The 18,506-nt window shown below is 31.9% G+C and overlaps 1 protein-coding gene across 1 annotated transcript; it reads right to left on the bottom strand.

Annotated features, from left to right (window-relative positions):
* Nucleotides 1-955: 955 nt before the first annotated feature.
* On the bottom strand, nt 956-6,511 carry LOC143910540 (serine proteinase stubble-like). Its single transcript, XM_077429050.1, has 6 exons — nt 6,436-6,511; nt 2,281-2,458; nt 2,004-2,196; nt 1,818-1,922; nt 1,258-1,365; nt 956-1,132 (listed from the first exon to the last, which is right to left on the bottom strand). The coding sequence occupies exons 1-6, from the start codon at nt 6,509-6,511 to the stop codon at nt 956-958; spliced, it is 837 nt and encodes a 278-aa protein (XP_077285176.1).
* Nucleotides 6,512-18,506: the final 11,995 nt, after the last annotated feature.

Genomic DNA, 18,506 nt, shown 5'->3' with positions numbered 1-18,506 from the left:
TTTCAATATTCATTTGTTTTTTTATTAAATTGAACGTCATGGATTTTACGAACCAAACAAACATACATATGTACATATGTACATACATATGTACATACAAACGTACATACAAAGTCTCTTTCGAAATTATATATTAGATATATGTACTGTATATTGTGAAATTATATATTAGATATATGTAATGTGGTTCTAAAAAGGTGGATATAATATTATTAATTATCATAATAAATTAATACTATTATAATAGTCAATAAATATACCTAGAAATATTTCATTTTGTGCTCGGCACATGAACGGTTAAACCAAAGTGCATCGATTATTTTTTTTCCCAATTGCAATTCTCGCACGTTTATCCCTATTCGTGCCTCATTATTTTCCTCCTATAGATCAGATATCTGAGACCTTTTCTTTTTTTTTACAGATTGCCCTTATTTCAACTTTTATTTATATTTATTTTCTTAAGTGCGATTAGTCCTTTCTTTTTTCACCTTAGTACCGCTATCGATCTCTAACACCCTGCATCTCTTTCCAAGCAATGCGAATGATTCATAGTGAAAGTATATACATCCTTGTTGCACTCGTACCGCTAGAATGAATTGCTAAAAAACTCTATTTTCCAAAGTAGGTACAGGTGAGTGAGCATACGACGCGAGGAACACTCTAATAATTCACACATTTAAATATCGGTGAATAAATAATATATTGACGTCAGAACAATCATATAATTTAATAATATTCAATCAATACAATTCATATAAATTAAACATAACAAAAAATACATACTTATATAATTTTAAAATTAATTACAGATGTGAAATTACTATGATCACAGAATTGTTTTAGCACACACGCACGCACACACAAACACACACATCCTAGTGTAGTTTTATTTGGTGGCTTGATGGCCAGCGACGGTAACGAGTGAATGAGACGATGACACATGTGAATTTTTATCTCAGTTCATGACTTTCTCAATCCAAGGCACAAATTTCTGAATGTTCGTGTACACCCCTGGGAGATGCTCCCTACCGCAACCTATGCCCCAAGACACTAGGCCAATGAGAGTGCTTCTGCCCTCCAGTTTCATCGTCAGTGGTCCTCCAGAGTCTCCTTGACAAGAATCTCTACCACCCTGAAATTAATCCAATATTTAATTAATTACCCGAAACCAATTCCAATAAGAAATGTAAAAATTTGTACAAATCACTTATTCTATGTATTTTAGTGAAATCTTTCATATGAACTTTATAGGAATACCTCTTTATATCCAGCACATAAAAATACGTCGTGAATAGTCTCTCGTCTACCAGCAGCTCTGAACCATCTTTGACATCTTTCATTTGGTATAACTTCTACGTCAACTTCCTAAAATTAAAAATAGCTATAAAAACAAATAATTTACTTTACAAAATTTACCTATTTCTTATACTCATAAATTATTTGCAAAACATTCTTAGACACTTCTGCGAGAAATCATCCATAAATAGGCAAAATTACAATATGTGCGTATCTTAAAACTAGTCAAGAAAAAAATACTACTTCATTGCTTTCAAAATCTTAAATGAGATTATCTTAAGTGACGAAAAGTAGATAAGAATAAATAAGCTTACTTTTGTCTATTGTCTAGTAGCAAATACGCTTTTGTCTATTAATTGCAATTCATACTGGCTTGGGATAATTTTTATAATTTTATACAATTCTTCAAACCTTTTAGGAAAAATTTATGTTACATTTTACCTATCGTTTGGATCTAACGTGATAATTGACGAATGGTCAAAATAATCTTAAATTCTAATGAAGATTATTATCGCAAATACCTGAAGTACAGAAGGCACAGTACTTTGGCCATGTCTAGTTCTACCCCAACCGGCTACAGTGGCCATCCTTCCAGCCAATTTCATTTGTTTAGCTGGAAGACAAACCTGAAATACAATTGAAAGAACATATTGTATTACTATGAAAGTTATAAAAATATAATGAAAAAACTATTAAATAAATAATACCGGCAAAATATGTTGCTTGAATACGACAGAAGATCCTAGTTTTACTAATGCAACATCATTTCTAAAATCGGTTGGACTGTAAGAAGGGTGGACTTCTTTTCTTTCAACGCTAAACTCTTCATGAGGTAGTCTTTCTCCGTGTTCTCTAACATCCCACTCCCCTAGTCGCACTTTCAAATTGCTGTTTGGAGTTCTGAAACATGCATAAAAATGGTCAAAAATTAAAAAAAATTAACATTATTTTTTTATTATTTTATATATATATGTATGTACTTACGTTGCAACACAATGAGCTGCAGTAACGACCCATCTATCTGAAACGAGAGCTCCACCACAAGAGAGCTTCTTGCTGAGGAAACCAGATTTGATTAGAGCTGCTTGCCAAGGATGAGATCCAAAAGCTGTAGAATGACCACCAACTATTCTGTTGGAGCGTGTATACAATTCACCACAACCTAAATAATACAATACACATTTAATAAAAAAGAAAAAAATATATCATAACATAAAATACACATTAGTAGTCACTGTACACATTTATTCAAGTCAATAGTCAGTGCTTTTTACATAGCATTTTGATATTCACATATTTGAAAGACGAAATCGTATTTCGGAAATAATGAAGGGGTTGTATGAGAAGTGAAAAAAGTCAGTGTATTTTGTATGGGTAGGTTTCGGTGTATATTTTGTGTCCGGAAATTTCATATAAATCATTTAAATTAGAATTGTCTTTTTAATTTAATTATATATAAAATTAATCAATTCGTATTTTCATAAAGCTAAACTTTAAGAAACATTATATATTGGTTATTATCATGTATTTATAAATATAATTTTTTGCAAAACGATATCCATTTATATTTTAAATTATATTTTTGAAATTGAATTGTTTTAAATTGATTCATTTATTTTGATATGGTACATTTCCTTGCTTAGACTGAATTAGTTGGAAAAATTGTCGATAGGTGTCACTAATAAATAAACAAAATGCATAGTTACAATAGAGTAAGTAGAGATAATTTTCTAAATTTCTATTAAAATATTGAAAAACTACAAAATATCTACAATAAGCTTAAATTGATAAATTAGTAGACATATGAAATTTCCAATGTTATCGTGTAAAAGTGTTAGAAGGCTACTGTGGCGCTGAAGAGGCAAGCGTGTCTTTTCTACGACAGTTTGGTGCTGATGATGTTCAAGTCAAATTTTACCCCTGAAGCTGGGTTTCCCGTTCCATGCCGGTCTACCATCATCGACGCCCTCCGAGTTTCCGACTCCATCAGCGCCCTGGCCCGTACCACCGTGCATTTGAAAATTGTCAGGTGTGTAATAGTCATCTGGTTGCGGTATGTGATTTGTGGTCGTTTCGTGGTTATTATGATAGGATGGTTTCACGGGATAGTATTGATCGTTATAGGCGTTTTCGGGCTTTGTCGCCCAACCGTAGTCGGGTTTCGGTCGGTTGTAATCAGGCTTTGGCCTGTTGTAGTCGGGCTTGGGCCTGTTGTAGTCGGGTTTGGGCCTGTTGTAGTCGGGTTTGGGTCGGTTGTACTCGGGTTTTGGCCGATCGTATTCCGATTGGGGTCGATTGAAGTCCTGCTGAGGACGGTTGATGTCCTGGTGAGGACGATTAAAGTCCTGCTGAGGACGATTAAAATCCTGGTGAGGACGATTGTAGTCTGGTTGTTGGTATATTATTGTGGGTTCGTCGTATATTGTTAAGGGTTTGTGCACCAGACTAGGTTTTTGGTCGTACGACTCGTAATTTATGTCTGTGGGGAAATGGCCAACAATTTGGATGAGATCACCTGTTGAACAAATGCAGCGTTTCAAATTCGATTAGGTACACAGAGACATGTTGTTCGATGTTGTGCGTTTTGTTTTAGAGGATTTAAAATATAATATAAATAAATAAATAAAAAAATAAAACTTGGGGAACATTAAATCGTGATCTTGTTACGCTTGTGCGCATGGAAAAGTTAGAATGAATCCGTTGGAAGCAGGTTTATTAATAAATGAAATTTAAAAACACTGTCAATGTCAGTTTTCATGGCATATGATCAAAAATATAATAATAATGAGCTTCAGAAACAAATGATTGTTTAATTATTAAAATATTAAAATTTTGAAAACAAAACTCTGATTTATCATTAAATACGAATTAGGTATTATATTTTGAACTATGGATTGATGAAAAAATAAGGTATTTTCTGAATATTCTACGCGAAATATATTTTATATTATTAGACTGTAATTAAGTGTTAAGGAGAGGATAATTTCAAGTGATTTTCCATTGGGATAGAAGGAATAATGTATGTAATTGTAGACTTGACAGTTCTGATAAACGGGTATGTTGTAATTTATACATAAAACAATAGTATTTATATTATAGTTTGACTTATTTTTATGACGTAGATTAAACATAAATATATGCATAATATTAAAGCAATCCAAGCTTTATAAAGCTAAACATGGTGTAGTAAGCAAAAAGGCAAACCAATTCCGATACAAAGGAATACATTTATGAATATTTGAATTAAAAATTATCACTGTTCATTTTTTTACAATGTATTCTGCTTACATGAAATTATATATTAGCGAGTTTCTTGCACGTTCATGACTTTCTTCGCGTGACGTCATTGCGAACGAGCTCACAGTGGCGTGCCATTAATTAAAACTATTAATATTAACACAATGAATTTAAACATGATTATATTACGTTTGTTGCGCGTTACATATGTACATATCGTAAACGAAAATATGCAATACTGTCACAAAATGAAAATATATAATGATTCAAACACGCAACTGCAACTTTTAGTTACAAATCGAGTAATTTAATTCAGAAGGATATTACTTTTACGTACGAAATTTTATCTTGAATCTTAGCGGAGGAAATAACGCGCCAAATGATAATAAAATTTCGCCACAAAACTCAATTTTTATTTACAGTCATTTACTGAAGCGATTTTGAAGCTCGTTTCTTCGGATTTATTAAATTTTATTTAAACTAAACATTGATTAAATTATTTATTGTTATATTATTTGTGGCATAAACGCGTTCGCCGTCACTGGTCAAATTTTACACACCGCGAGAAGTTTCGCCCATTGTCAAGTGAACTCGTTTAAAAAAAACGTGCGCCTTGTAAATTTTCCTTCAACAATTTTCTTTGTAAAAACAATAAAAAAATAATAACTAGTGAATAAAAGCATATATGACTTTCGCTTAGTTCAATATTATTTTTTCGTTTAATTTTAAAGAACCGTACCAAAAATTGATAAGTATTTCTATTATCGAAACGGAATTTTTGACATCCTTCAAATTCCGCTTATGGAATTTCACGGTCTACTATGATTTTTCATTTAAAAAAAAAGGAAAACGTTCATAAACTTAGATAGGTGATCGCGGTGATGAAACGAAACATCGCAATGCAACGTTCGTTAAACAAATTCAATAATATATTATTATGTTTTCGAAAATTACGAAAACAATGGCCTTAGTGAATGTATTCTTGTGGCCGTTTTATATTATCATCACGCTACTGTACCAAGGTAAATAGTTCATTGTCAATTTCTCTAGTTTCGCTTTTCGTTGTATAACTATTAATGCAATCAACATTATATTAGCGTGTACTGACGACAAAACAATTCAATTAAATTATATTTTTCTCGACATCAGCTTCTTTCGGAAAATTTTATAATAAAAATCTAAAATGTAAAGGCTGGAAACTTCAATGAATGCGGGTATTGACTGATTCATAAATACAAATATCAGATTCATAAAATTTATAGTTGGTGTATGCAGAATAACCACTCTCGGATTTGCAATCGAAATTTCCCTATCATCGATCGAAACGCCGTGTGCAAGTAGAAACACCTTGATTCGTTCGCGTTGGCCAATTCGCATCCAATTTAAATTTCAGATACACGATTGCCTCTATTTACGTAATGGAATGTGTTAAATTTATGCACCAATTAAGAACGTTTCAATTTGAAAACAAACAGCAAAAACGACGCTATTCAAATTTTGACTCCATGTTTTATTCAAACTAACTAATCGCGTGAAGTTCGTTGAGAAACAAAATGGAAACTTTACATTTTTAGAACACCACATAATTGACTAGATCGTCTATTTTATATTTAGACATAGATCAAGTCGTCAAAAGCTTATCGAATCAATCAACGCTAATCCTCAATTAAATCGATATTTTGGTGTAAAGAGTGACTTGCATGTATGTGACACATACCAAATGGCGATTGATGGGATTTGGCGACTTAAGCTCTTATCCGAAGATGATTTTGAACTAATTTGCGTGTGAGCGAGCGCCTTCAGCGATTCGTTTTCCGAATTGCGTCAGGAGTTTTTCAGACCGGAACAAGCCGGCGCTTCCTGGTCTTTGCAAAATTCACTCGTGTGCAATCAGATACTTACTGACGTTGTGTATAGGAGGAGCTGGGGGTGGTCTGTCGTCGGCTACATCCCTGTCGACGCAGCATGCCCAAATCATTCCACCAGAACAAAGATCTAGAGGGCGACCACCTCCCAAAACGCAGGATATACTTAAACCGCATTCGTAGCGTACGCCTCTGTATCGACAGCTCTGAGGTATCACTGGAACAAAATATGCAACCAATTAAATCAAATGAAATCCATTATGAATCAAGACACCATTTAGGCCAATTAGTATCGTAGTATAAGTCATACATTTTATTCCTATAGCTGTTACATCGATATATTGGGCACCACATATCGATCAATACGGATGATATTTTTATGGTTTTTAAACAAGTCATAGATGCAGAGATTTGTTGGTAGATTTTTCCGCACAAATGGAGACCCTACGAGAGAGAAATCAAAACGAAACTCTTAGAAACCGCTTACCGATTTGTCTGCCGTCAAATATTTGCATATGTAAACCTTTTTTTCGTATTTAATCAAAATAAAATCTGTGACCATCTATACATATATGTTCATATGCGAGTATATGAACATATATGTATGATAGATATGTATATTGGTACTGATTCCCAAAGTAGTAACGACATACATATAGCGATGAAGCAAAACTGCTGGCTGCCAGCAAAATTTTAATGATGCAATTATTTTACCCATTAATAAACTAGAACAAAAACTATATTCACTATTAAGTGATCTGTGACTGTAAAGGAATACTTATTGTGCTGAAGCATAGCCATTAACTTCTTAGATTTATTGTCTCATCAGGCACTTTCTATCACAATTCTCCGATTTCATCCTACTTAATCATTTAAATGGTTTCATGCAATAATTAGTATCATTTTGTGATCATGTTAAACTTTGTTCTTGTCTTCCCCTTCAATTAGATTGCAGGACAACCTCTGTACAGACATCCTTTCTAATAGGAGCAATTGGACTTGACTTCTTGAATCCGAGTGTGCTTTATATTATATAAAAAAATCAAGTGCGTTTGTGTCGAGACAGTGATTGCCAAAAATTGTAGTAGTGCATGTTAGCGAAAGCATGCAGTTGCGCAAATGCACATTTCGGCCAACCCGGATGCGAAAGACAATGGCAAGAAGCTCGGGTAATCGAAAAGAGACTGATTTGAAATTGTAATGTGGACGATTTTGAAATGCAGAAAAGAGGATGCGCCTTCTTGGTCGCGTTGGCCAACCCGAATGAAGGTGAAACATTTCATTACTGCAAAACTTGATAACAACTTATGTACATATGTTGCTTGACAACCGTTGAAATGACATACTTATGCGTCTAATGTAATGTAAATCCATACCATTATTTTAATAGCGTTGTAAATTTCTACATATATACATATGTATATACATATATACATATTGATCGCCATGTATCTATTTTTTTACATACTTCTATCTATATTTCTATTATATTAAACAGCATCCTTTTACTCATAATCAATAAAGCACTTTCATTTAGTTACAAACATATGTCTATGTACATATATACACATGTATGTATGTAGGTATTTAGTACTATCAAATATATTATATGTTAGCCCACAAAAGCATTGTATGTACATACATACAAAATCTGGCATAATTAATCAAAATCTGTTTTCAATTGAAATACTAATTGTCACATAATAAAACTTAAAAGAAAAACAGATTCGTTTATTCGTTATATATTATATACATTAGAATATTTAAGCTTTTCATGACATTTTCCCGTATTTGATAATCATTGAACTTTGTTCTTTGGTCAATCTGAACATTAAACTTATATGCTACTCTAATTCAAAGTTACATTAGTATGTATGTATGTATATTGATGAGATGATTCAATTAACAGAATCAACAAACATATTTCGAGTTCATAAACATCACATCAACACCGAAACATTTTTATAAAGAAAAATGCTACAATTTTCTTTGAATACTACAAATAAAAGTTACATAATACAATTCAGAAGATTATTCCGTTATTATAAAGAAGTTTGCCATAGAAAAAAATATTACACAACACACATTTTATCGCACAGCGAATTTTAGAACACATTGTATAATTTACTAAAAAAAATTTCGACCCAGTTTTATAGCACAACTCTTCGTCAGATATCCATCTTCAAACCTCAATATAAAACGGTCGATTCAATTTCTTAACATTTCGTACAACAATTTTTAAACATATTTAACTGGATTATTCCTTACTTCTACCAAGCAGATCGACAATTGAATCATCCACATCTTGAGGGCGTTGTCCTGGTTTCCTCCTAGCTAGCGTCTCCAAAATCAACAACTCCTTCTGCTGCTGTGAAGGAGACCTCTGTCTTTCGAGAACACCTTCGGGATCACCATTAAAGTTGAATGTGATAACATCGTTATCCTGCGCCGAACATTTCACAGCTAAATTCAGCAGTAGGAAAACAACCACAACACTAACACTGTTCCTTGCCACAGTTCTAACATAATTATGTTTTTTACTGAAATTTGTTAAAGTCCTTAGCCTGCAGGCATCCGACAATGTCATTTTACAATAATGTAAAGGATCTATCACTTCATTCTAAGCACGATATTGTTACGATAACACATTCACTGAGTACTTTTCGACTTTCCTCTCTCGTGACAACTGTAAGCGTTAAAGCTGTTAGCTCAACTGATTCATTTTTCGACAACAATGACATCATTGCTGTCAAACTTCAGAAGCGCGCTTTGAATTTATAGAGGTCGAAATTTACTTTCGATTTGATTCGTCCCTAATTGAGAGAAGAAAGTGAAAAGTGTCACAATTTCGCTGATCGTACGTGCCTAACGATGATTTTTTTTTATTTCGAAAGACCCATCCCCACGGTAGTTTCGCTCACATGTGCTTGACCGGTGAAATATGGCGAATCTGATTCGCGTTTTCGGCATTGTTATCTTCACTGGAAAATTCGACCGATTTCACTTTCTCCCAGTTACGTCGTGCGTGTTACAGATTTGATTACATTAAACAATGATACATATTATGCTTGAGATAATTCGTCGAGGTGATTTTAATCACATATTAATAAAGTTATATACATAAAAGTGAATTTATTTTGGTATTGATACGAAACCAAAAGCGAACGAAAAATAATAAAATCAGTATGGAACTTTACTTGTAAGCTAATTCATAAAAAAACTACGCAAATTAGGTATTTTAAATTTAAAACTGATATTTTCTCCAGTCTAAATTCTCTATTTGCAAGACAGAGTATAAAAAATCATAAGCAAAATTCGCAAATAACATATATGTTATAATTGTCCAACAGAAATTACGGGAAAGTCGTAAAACTTCAACCGTTTTCCCTGCATTTGGGAATCACACGATTTATCTTTTACATCCAGGTCGAGTTCGCATTGCAAGAACAAGACTAACTACAAGACTTTCGCTCACTTTCGTACATGTCCGTTAAACAATAAAACCTTCAAATGGGAAATTGCACGGCCCTCCCCGATTCAGGGTTGCCACTTTTTCCAAATAGTCGCGCACAATGGAATCTATTGAAATAGTCTGAAAATAATGTTCACATGCAGATAACTGCATATATTGTGAGATTGTATGGTGATTAACCGCACCAGTGGTTTCACAACGTTACAACATGTTAGACAAGGGTCAATGTGAGTCTTCAGCAATGCGCAACGGAAAACAAATATAATAACTGACGACAAGTGAAAGTGAAGACGAATCAAACTTTAAATTGCATATCCGTACATTTGAGGTTATCAAACGTCGTTTCATTTTAAGTAAATATATTTGACCCACATAAAAACATAACTAATAACAGTACATATTGATTAAAATAAGATAATATTGATCCCCCTTGCTCAAGTGCGAACACGAATGTGTACTAAATATATACATACATACATTGATTAAATTAGAAACCACTGTTGTATCTTGCCAGTGATTACAATGTTTGAAGTTCGATTAATTCAATATATACATTATAAAATAGAAAATAAAACGACTAGAATAATATGAGATCAATTTAAATACCGTTAAGAACAAAAACTAAAACATCGACTCAAAATCGTTTATTACTTTAATCCATTTAATTCATATTAGTTACGAATCTATACAGTATATAATAAAAGTAAACAAAAAACGTAAAGGAGGTATGTAAAAAAAGAATATTATAGTTATTATTCTGATTTTGAAAATAATATAGATACTTATAGTAACAATGATTCAAACTGTACTGTATAATGACTGTTTACTACAAAAAAATCTTCGGTATGAAAAAAAAACTTCGGTATGACCCTAACGAATAAACAAGTTGATAGTTTCCAATCCTTTTACACTATTCGTCAGAATAATAAACACTTTCTCGCTTTTCACATAGACATAAAGGAGGCTTTCACTACATTAACGCACATACATAGATAGGTACCGTAACGTCAACCATAATTGCACAAACACAATGAGGGACGTCGTGTCAATTGGGGATTACAATTTGACGAAATTAATTCATGACGAGAGGAATTTTCTGAAAATTTTGATAAGGCTCGCTCCCGTCACGGTTTCAGTTAAAAGTTACCGGTTAAAAGTGAACAACAACATCGGGTAAGAAAGTGTAGTTAGAAAGTGGGCTGCGATAGCTCAATGGTGGTTGGATCGCGTGTGCTCTTGTTCGTACCTCGTTGCGAACTGACTACTGTGTTCATCACAGAAGAAAAAGTATGAGAGGGGCTATCCCTACCGGTGGAAAATTGAGAAATTGAGGATTAACAGTGACGGATCAAGAGATTTGGCTGTCGGATGCTTTTTACGCCCACGATGCGTCAAAAGTTTTGCTTTCGGGAAAAAGCTCTTTGTCTGAACGTAAATATTTTATATACCCATTAGTATGATTAATTTTTCATTTACGAGTAGGTATACATACATATAAGTATATGTATGTATGTCTATACAAAAGTATTATATAAAAGTCAGTTGAATAAATATCTGAAAAATACTGAATCAGTCAGATGGAGTCATAGTGAATATCAACTGACAGATCATATCACAATACAGAAAAAATTGAAAGTTTTTATTACCACGACCTTCCAAGGTTGCAGAGAGAATGATAATGAATATAACATATGTACCAAACCATTGAGAAGTACATACATATATTTTTGATAAAAAAACTTTGTCATATATTTATTTATTCATACAAGTATACACCCATTTTATTTTACGACATCTATGGTCAAATATTGTCCATAAGCATTGTAAGTTATATTCAGGGCCAATTACGAACATCGATTAACCGGACAGAATTGCCAATTTGTTGGAACCGTTTTCAATGAAATCAAATAAATTGACAAACTCACTCAAACCCTCTCAAATAAATTGAGAGGTCACTCGCTTAGACTCCAAAAAGATAAATCTAATAAATTGATCAGAGATACATTCTTTTGACAGAGTGGTTTCAGTTTGGAATAGTCTTCCCAACGATTTAGTAACCTCTATTAATATTAATATTTTTAAGAATAAACTTTTTAAGAAGATACTTTTTTTAAAACCAAAGGATTTTTGTGATTCTTCTTTCCCATAATCATATTTCTGTATTTTTATCTTTTTTTGTTTATATATTTTATATTTTTTTTCTTCTCTTATTTTATTTTATTTTAATATTAAAATAATATTGTTTTTTTAATGTATTTTAATTTTTCTCATTTTTTTATTGCATATATGTATGTATAATTTGTAACATATGTTTATTCAAACCCCTTGGGCCTATCGGCTTTGCCGCCTCCCCTAAGTATATTAAATAAATAAATAAAAAAATAAAAACTCTGAAAATAAACGACCGACCTTGGGAGTCACACATCCAAGGTCTGGCCAACAGTAACAGAGCCAGGATAGAACGCGTGACCACAAATTTTAAAACATTATACGTTAATCACTGGTTAGGGATTACAATACCGGTACACCGGTAAATCCGGTATACCGGTAAATACCGATAAATTTTAAAATTTACCGCTATTTACCGTACATTATTTTATCGCGAATTAAGTACATACATATACAGGCATATTATTACATAATATAACAATAAAAGTCGATGCAAATGGCGTATTGTGATATATGTATGTAGTCTGGAATTTGTTTATTTTCAGTATTAAATGTGGCAATTTCAAATTGATAAATTCACTGACAACAAAGACTAGCCCAATCATAACAAATGCGATTAGACAGACGGTTGTTTCAATTGTGATCAAAATTTTCAAATGGTCCAAAATTTTGAAAAATAAATATGATTTAAATGTGATGGTTAAAAATAAAATTTATTTAATATTACGAATTTACTTTAATACATTTATATGACATTATTCACTCGAGATTTATTTTTAATTATTTACGATTCAATCTAGGTTAATATTTTTAGGAAAAGTAACCACACACAGTTATCTAATAAATAAAAAAAAATTCATTTACCGATAAATACCAATTTACAAAAACAATTTACCTTTTACCGGTTTATGAAATTTGACGGTAAATTACAATCCCTACCACTGATTTATGCTGCTGGTTAATATATTATTATTTATTTATTATACCGAAGTGGCATTACAAAGTGATCCAATACGCCATTGTGGCCAAACATGTTTATATTAGTTACATTTATTTATTTATTTTACAGGTATGCCCCCCATATATATTTTTAACATTTAAAACGACATCTACGGTCAAAAATTGTGCAAAGTATTGTAAGTATTGTACAAAGCAAATACACGTCAATAAACATCCACAGATACGTCTATGGTCAAATTTTCAGCATTTTATACAATTTTTATACAATAAAAACTTGAAATTTGCGAGAAAATGGGCAAGGTTGCCAATTTGTTGGAATCGTTTCAAACAAATCGTTTCACAGATAAATTGGCAAACTCTGATAGGAAACGATTGATCTGGAGTCACAAATTCAAGGTCTGGCCAGCAGCAACTGGTGGAATTTGAACGCGTGACCACTTTGTTCGAAAGCATTATATGCTAAGCACTAGTCTTTGCTGCTGGTTATACATATTTATGTACATACAATATAAAAAAATGGCAAGGTTTTGAAATGATTTGAAGACTAAGAATTTTAGCTCAATCTTTTGCGAAAGCGAACTAATAAAAGGCTTATAAAAAGACACAATCATTATTATCACAATCAAAATTATTATTTTATGTAATATATTTATTTGTGTGCTATGATCAAGCTTAAAGTACCTTAAATTTATATTATAAAATGGGTATTAAAACAAGTCAGTGTCAAAAATCATTCCACTATTGACACATTATATTCGTTACATTTTCATAATCATTTTGGTTGAGTCTTATTTCTCCATCAATCAGTTAACATTGTTTCACATACATACGTATATTACATACGTACGATATTATTTCATATCTGATTTACTCACAATTTGGCCATTTTTAAATAATACACCACATAATTATATATTTTATAATACTTTGAAGGCAAAAGAGTGCTTTCATTTGAAACTATAATATTTTTGTATCCATTTACAAAATGCAATTACAAAAATAGAACAAAAATGAAATTCGAACTAGTCGGTCAACCGATGAGCGTTGAATTGTTAATTGAAATGTATCAATATGCACTTGTAATTGCAACGGATCACAATGCACGTGTAATGAAGTTGTAATGAATAATAGTGGTAAAAAATCATCAGTTTTTATACTTAGCGCAAAAGAAAGTCGCCGGCTGCAATTCGCTTGCGCACTTCACTTAACAAATACATACATGTACTACATATATTTACATATGTACATATGTACATATGTATGTACATTTGTATGTACATGTGTATGTACATATGTATGAACATATATACATACATGTATAATTATATTTCACATTAACTTGTGTTGGAAAGTATTATAAATCATTTTTTAATATTCTTTAAACTTATATAGAATGAAAATAATTAGTTAAGCTCCATTTAAGCTCAGTAACATCAATAAAAGAACTCATGTCGATTTTTTTTTTCATGAAATGCTTTTTCGTGCAGAAGTTTGAAAGTAAAATTTGAATTCGATACCTTTAAAATGACCCAGTGGAAACGGCTATTCTTAAAGTAAACCAAACCAATAAAAAATTGTAAATCGTGACATAAAACTGAGACTATGTTTACAGTCAAGTGTATTTAAAAATCAGAAATGTCATGAAATGATTTTTTTTTAGAGAAAATGAAACTGTTATGGAAAAATATAACTACTAAGTTAACTGTCAACTAACGTCATATTTCCTGCCGTGGCTCATTGTTTACCTTTATCTATCATAACTAGACTACGGATACAGACCGTGCTTTTTACAGGAATCGGGGCGGTTTGGCTCCATTTACAAAGCAAGAGTACAAAAAAAAAAAGGTTCGGCAAACCTTCAACAAAGCATTTACAACAATTGAACAATAAACGGCGCGATGTGGGTCCGGCTACTAATCATAACAATTGATTTTTATTTTACATATTGGCCAACCTCTTTAAAGTGAAATCACATTATGCATATGTATTTGTATTTTTTAATGACGTTCTGTACATAAATCTATGGATATTTAATATTACCATTCGATATAGTCATTAAAAATTACACTTTGATTTACTGTACATCGTTAAAGCTCGTGACATTTTTATCAAAGTGAAATTTCACATGAAAGCTAATAAATTATATAGGTGCTCATGGATCGTAATTTTGCGTTTTGGATTCGAAGTACGTAAATGATTATCTAGGTAAATGAGTCATAAATGAATCAATCATTATGACATTTTAATTACTGAAAATTAAAATTCATTCTTAAAACGACATTAATAGTATTATACGAAAAATAAAATACCATTGTTTCCGTTAAAGATGAAAATTACCCAACGTTTAGTTACAACAGCGAGAAGCATCCGCCATAATCAATTAAGATTAAATCGCGTGATTTCACATCACAAACCATCCATTAAAATCGAAAGAAGCACACACATGACGTGGAAAATTTCATTCAAGTTCATATGGTAATATTCAGGAGACTTCAACGAACAGTTTACTCTAAAACCCACGGAATAAATTCACTATTTAAGAAAGTGTGAAAAAGGACAAACATGTCGACAATAAAAACCTGTCAATGTTTAAGACTTTGTCAACAAAAAAATATATAACATTTAGCAAAATAATTGCGCAAAAACTACCAAACGGGTTCAACGAGCGCAAAAATTGGAAAGTGTCGCAAAATCTTTGCCATTTAATTCGGAAAATTATCTAAACATTTCGCGAAAATAAACTAAAAAACCCTACTATCTTTATGTGAAAGTTTAACGAATGATTTCTTCCAACGATGAATTAAATTTAATATCGAATTAACGACCGCGCTATAATTTCGTTGCATATGTAATTCGAACACGTCATAATATTATACTATGTAAAATCGTATGCGAGCACGTTCAATTCTACCTATTACATCCGGTTACAAATATTCATTTAATTTTTAACGTGTAATTACGAAGCAAGATTTCAATCAGCGTTTCTCAAAATTTTCATTCAGTTCAAATCATATTATAAATATTTATTAGGTATTAAAATTTTAGATTGAACAATATATCAGACCAGTTCCATTGTAATGATGAATACGCTAATTGCATTTTTTTATCATATTCACACATATTATGTTTATACCTTACGTTCTACGTTATATTATACGATCCGCTTATCTTTGAATAATTTTAATTCAAATCTCAATAAAATTGAAAAAGATTTACTTCAGTACTCAACATATAATACAAGATTTAATATTCAAAAGATTAAGGTACGGTGGTTGACATGTAAATTAATCGAGAAACCTTTTAACTGCGTGAAATATATAGATCAAATTTTGAAATATGAAGAAACTAATGAAAGTTGCTCAAGATGGCAGGTAAGAAGGAATGGTAGAGAATTAAATGACATTCATCCGGTAGTAGATGGTGAAAGGTTAATGATGATGAAAGTTAATAAAATACGATGTTTATTATAAGGAGGAAACTTTGCGACCCACAGTTTGACGTTAACAATTTGCGCCCGATAAAAAGTGAAACATGTAAAGTCCAGTGAAAGTCGGGATGATGAATCGTTATTTGAATGGTTCTCGCGATGGTCACGGACTTGACCAAATCTGACCGCTATTACCACACATGTGACTCTCAAACTGTGCGTAACACTAACATCAAAATTACCAAATCCATTTTTGAGTCATTTCGGTTTTTCCATCGGTATGAAGTGCGATTCATCCTGACGCGACGTTGCGCAACCAAAAATCCCGATCGAAAATGCCGTAACAGCGTTGATCTTTATGAATGATTTAAACATTATATAAATATACGGCGCTAAAATTTACAGAGTTTTCGCATTGAGTCGCCGGATATGAGAAAGTTAACTTTAATAATTTCAAACTTGTTATTCAACATTTGAAGTTCCGTTCTCTGTATTCGAATAACGATTCTGATATAACTTTATCTCTGGGGAATTGAAGTTCAACACTTTTGTGCACACACTTTGTTCTGACTTTAGAATTATATTTTTGAATTAAAAATTGCATTATGAAATCTCTATTTCAAGTCTACTAAGAAATTATTAACGTTTGAAAATCATATAAATAAACTGTGTACACAGATGTGTGAACAAATACACACTTGTGTATAAAATATTAAGAAAGTTCATGAAGATATTATACTAATTTACTTATGTATGCAGTTCAGTTTCATTTTATGAACTTATAACTCAATTTTACATTATTTTTCTTATTATTAGGGTATATAATATATAATTGTCTTTAGCCAGGACGGCGCATCGGGTTTATCTGTTAGGCCTTCCTGGTATAAATTAAATAAAAATAAATCAATAAATATAAGAAGTAATTGTATGAAGAAATAGACACTAGAAGGATCGAAAAATAAACAGATAGATATATTTTCTGGACGTTTCGATCTAACTTTTTAATTTGTATCAAGTAGATACATTATAAATTAGTACCTACAGATACTTTCTTATCATCGATTGCCCTAGTGATACTAATCGGAAAATTTCAAGGCAACCTTGAAGTATCACGGTCTAATGAGCTTGCCCTTGAATTGACCAACTTATTTATTTAGACTGCTACTGTTGTTTTTTTGAAAATGTGGTTTTGTTATTTTCGTAAAACTTTCGACTTTACGGCATCTTGTTATTTTTATTATTATTAAATTCAATTTAAAACGCGGATAAAAGTGAAAAGGTTTCACTTTTTATTGGAGACGCGTGCGCCGGACCGTCTCGAATGTGAGAGCACATCTCGCCCGCCTCGGAAAACAATGTGTGAAAATATCCGAAATACCTCGCCGACACTCTCACTGTGGTATCAATTATTTTGTCGTTTTTATTTATTTTATACGGTGCGAGATCCAATTGGATATCGCAATTTTATGTGAGAACAATCCAACAAACGCGACGACACATAATATTGCTCCAGTTTGTCGCCGGAGCATATCCGGGGTTGGGTACCATTCACGTTCAAGGGCAAGGTTTCTAAAAAATTTACATTCAAATACTATACATATATGTATGTATTATATATATAGTACTTACTGGAAATAAATAGATACTATGGAAAACAGTTGCATCGCTATCAGTATAAAAATCATAATGTATGTACATATGTATAAAAATGAAACGAAATTTTGAGATTATTTAACAATTTTCTGTTCAAATCCGTGATCTTCACATATTTTAAATACACACTATCATAACCATATTGAAAGAAATTGGTGTGCTTGGGCAACCGAAAAGGAGAGGCCTCTCATAAAAAACGGCTTAAATTTTAAACGTATTCTACGTTTTGGATTATTTATAATCACTTCCGGGTATCATTCATCTCTTCTATTTTTAAGTTTAACATACAGATTTTCTCTTAAATTAAATATATTAACCGTTAAATAAATGATACTCACATCCTAAATCCTCGAAAAACTTGGACTTATTCGGCACACCGTCGTAAAAGTGGTTCACGTCTGGCCACGATGATGGCTTCTTATCGTCA

The sequence above is a fragment of the Arctopsyche grandis genome, chromosome 4, assembly GCF_051622035.1.
Source record: "Arctopsyche grandis isolate Sample6627 chromosome 4, ASM5162203v2, whole genome shotgun sequence".
In the NCBI taxonomy this organism is placed as follows: Eukaryota; Metazoa; Arthropoda; class Insecta; order Trichoptera; family Hydropsychidae; genus Arctopsyche; species Arctopsyche grandis.
Note: the sequence above shows the minus strand (reverse complement) of the source record. Positions and strands in the feature narration are given on the sequence as shown.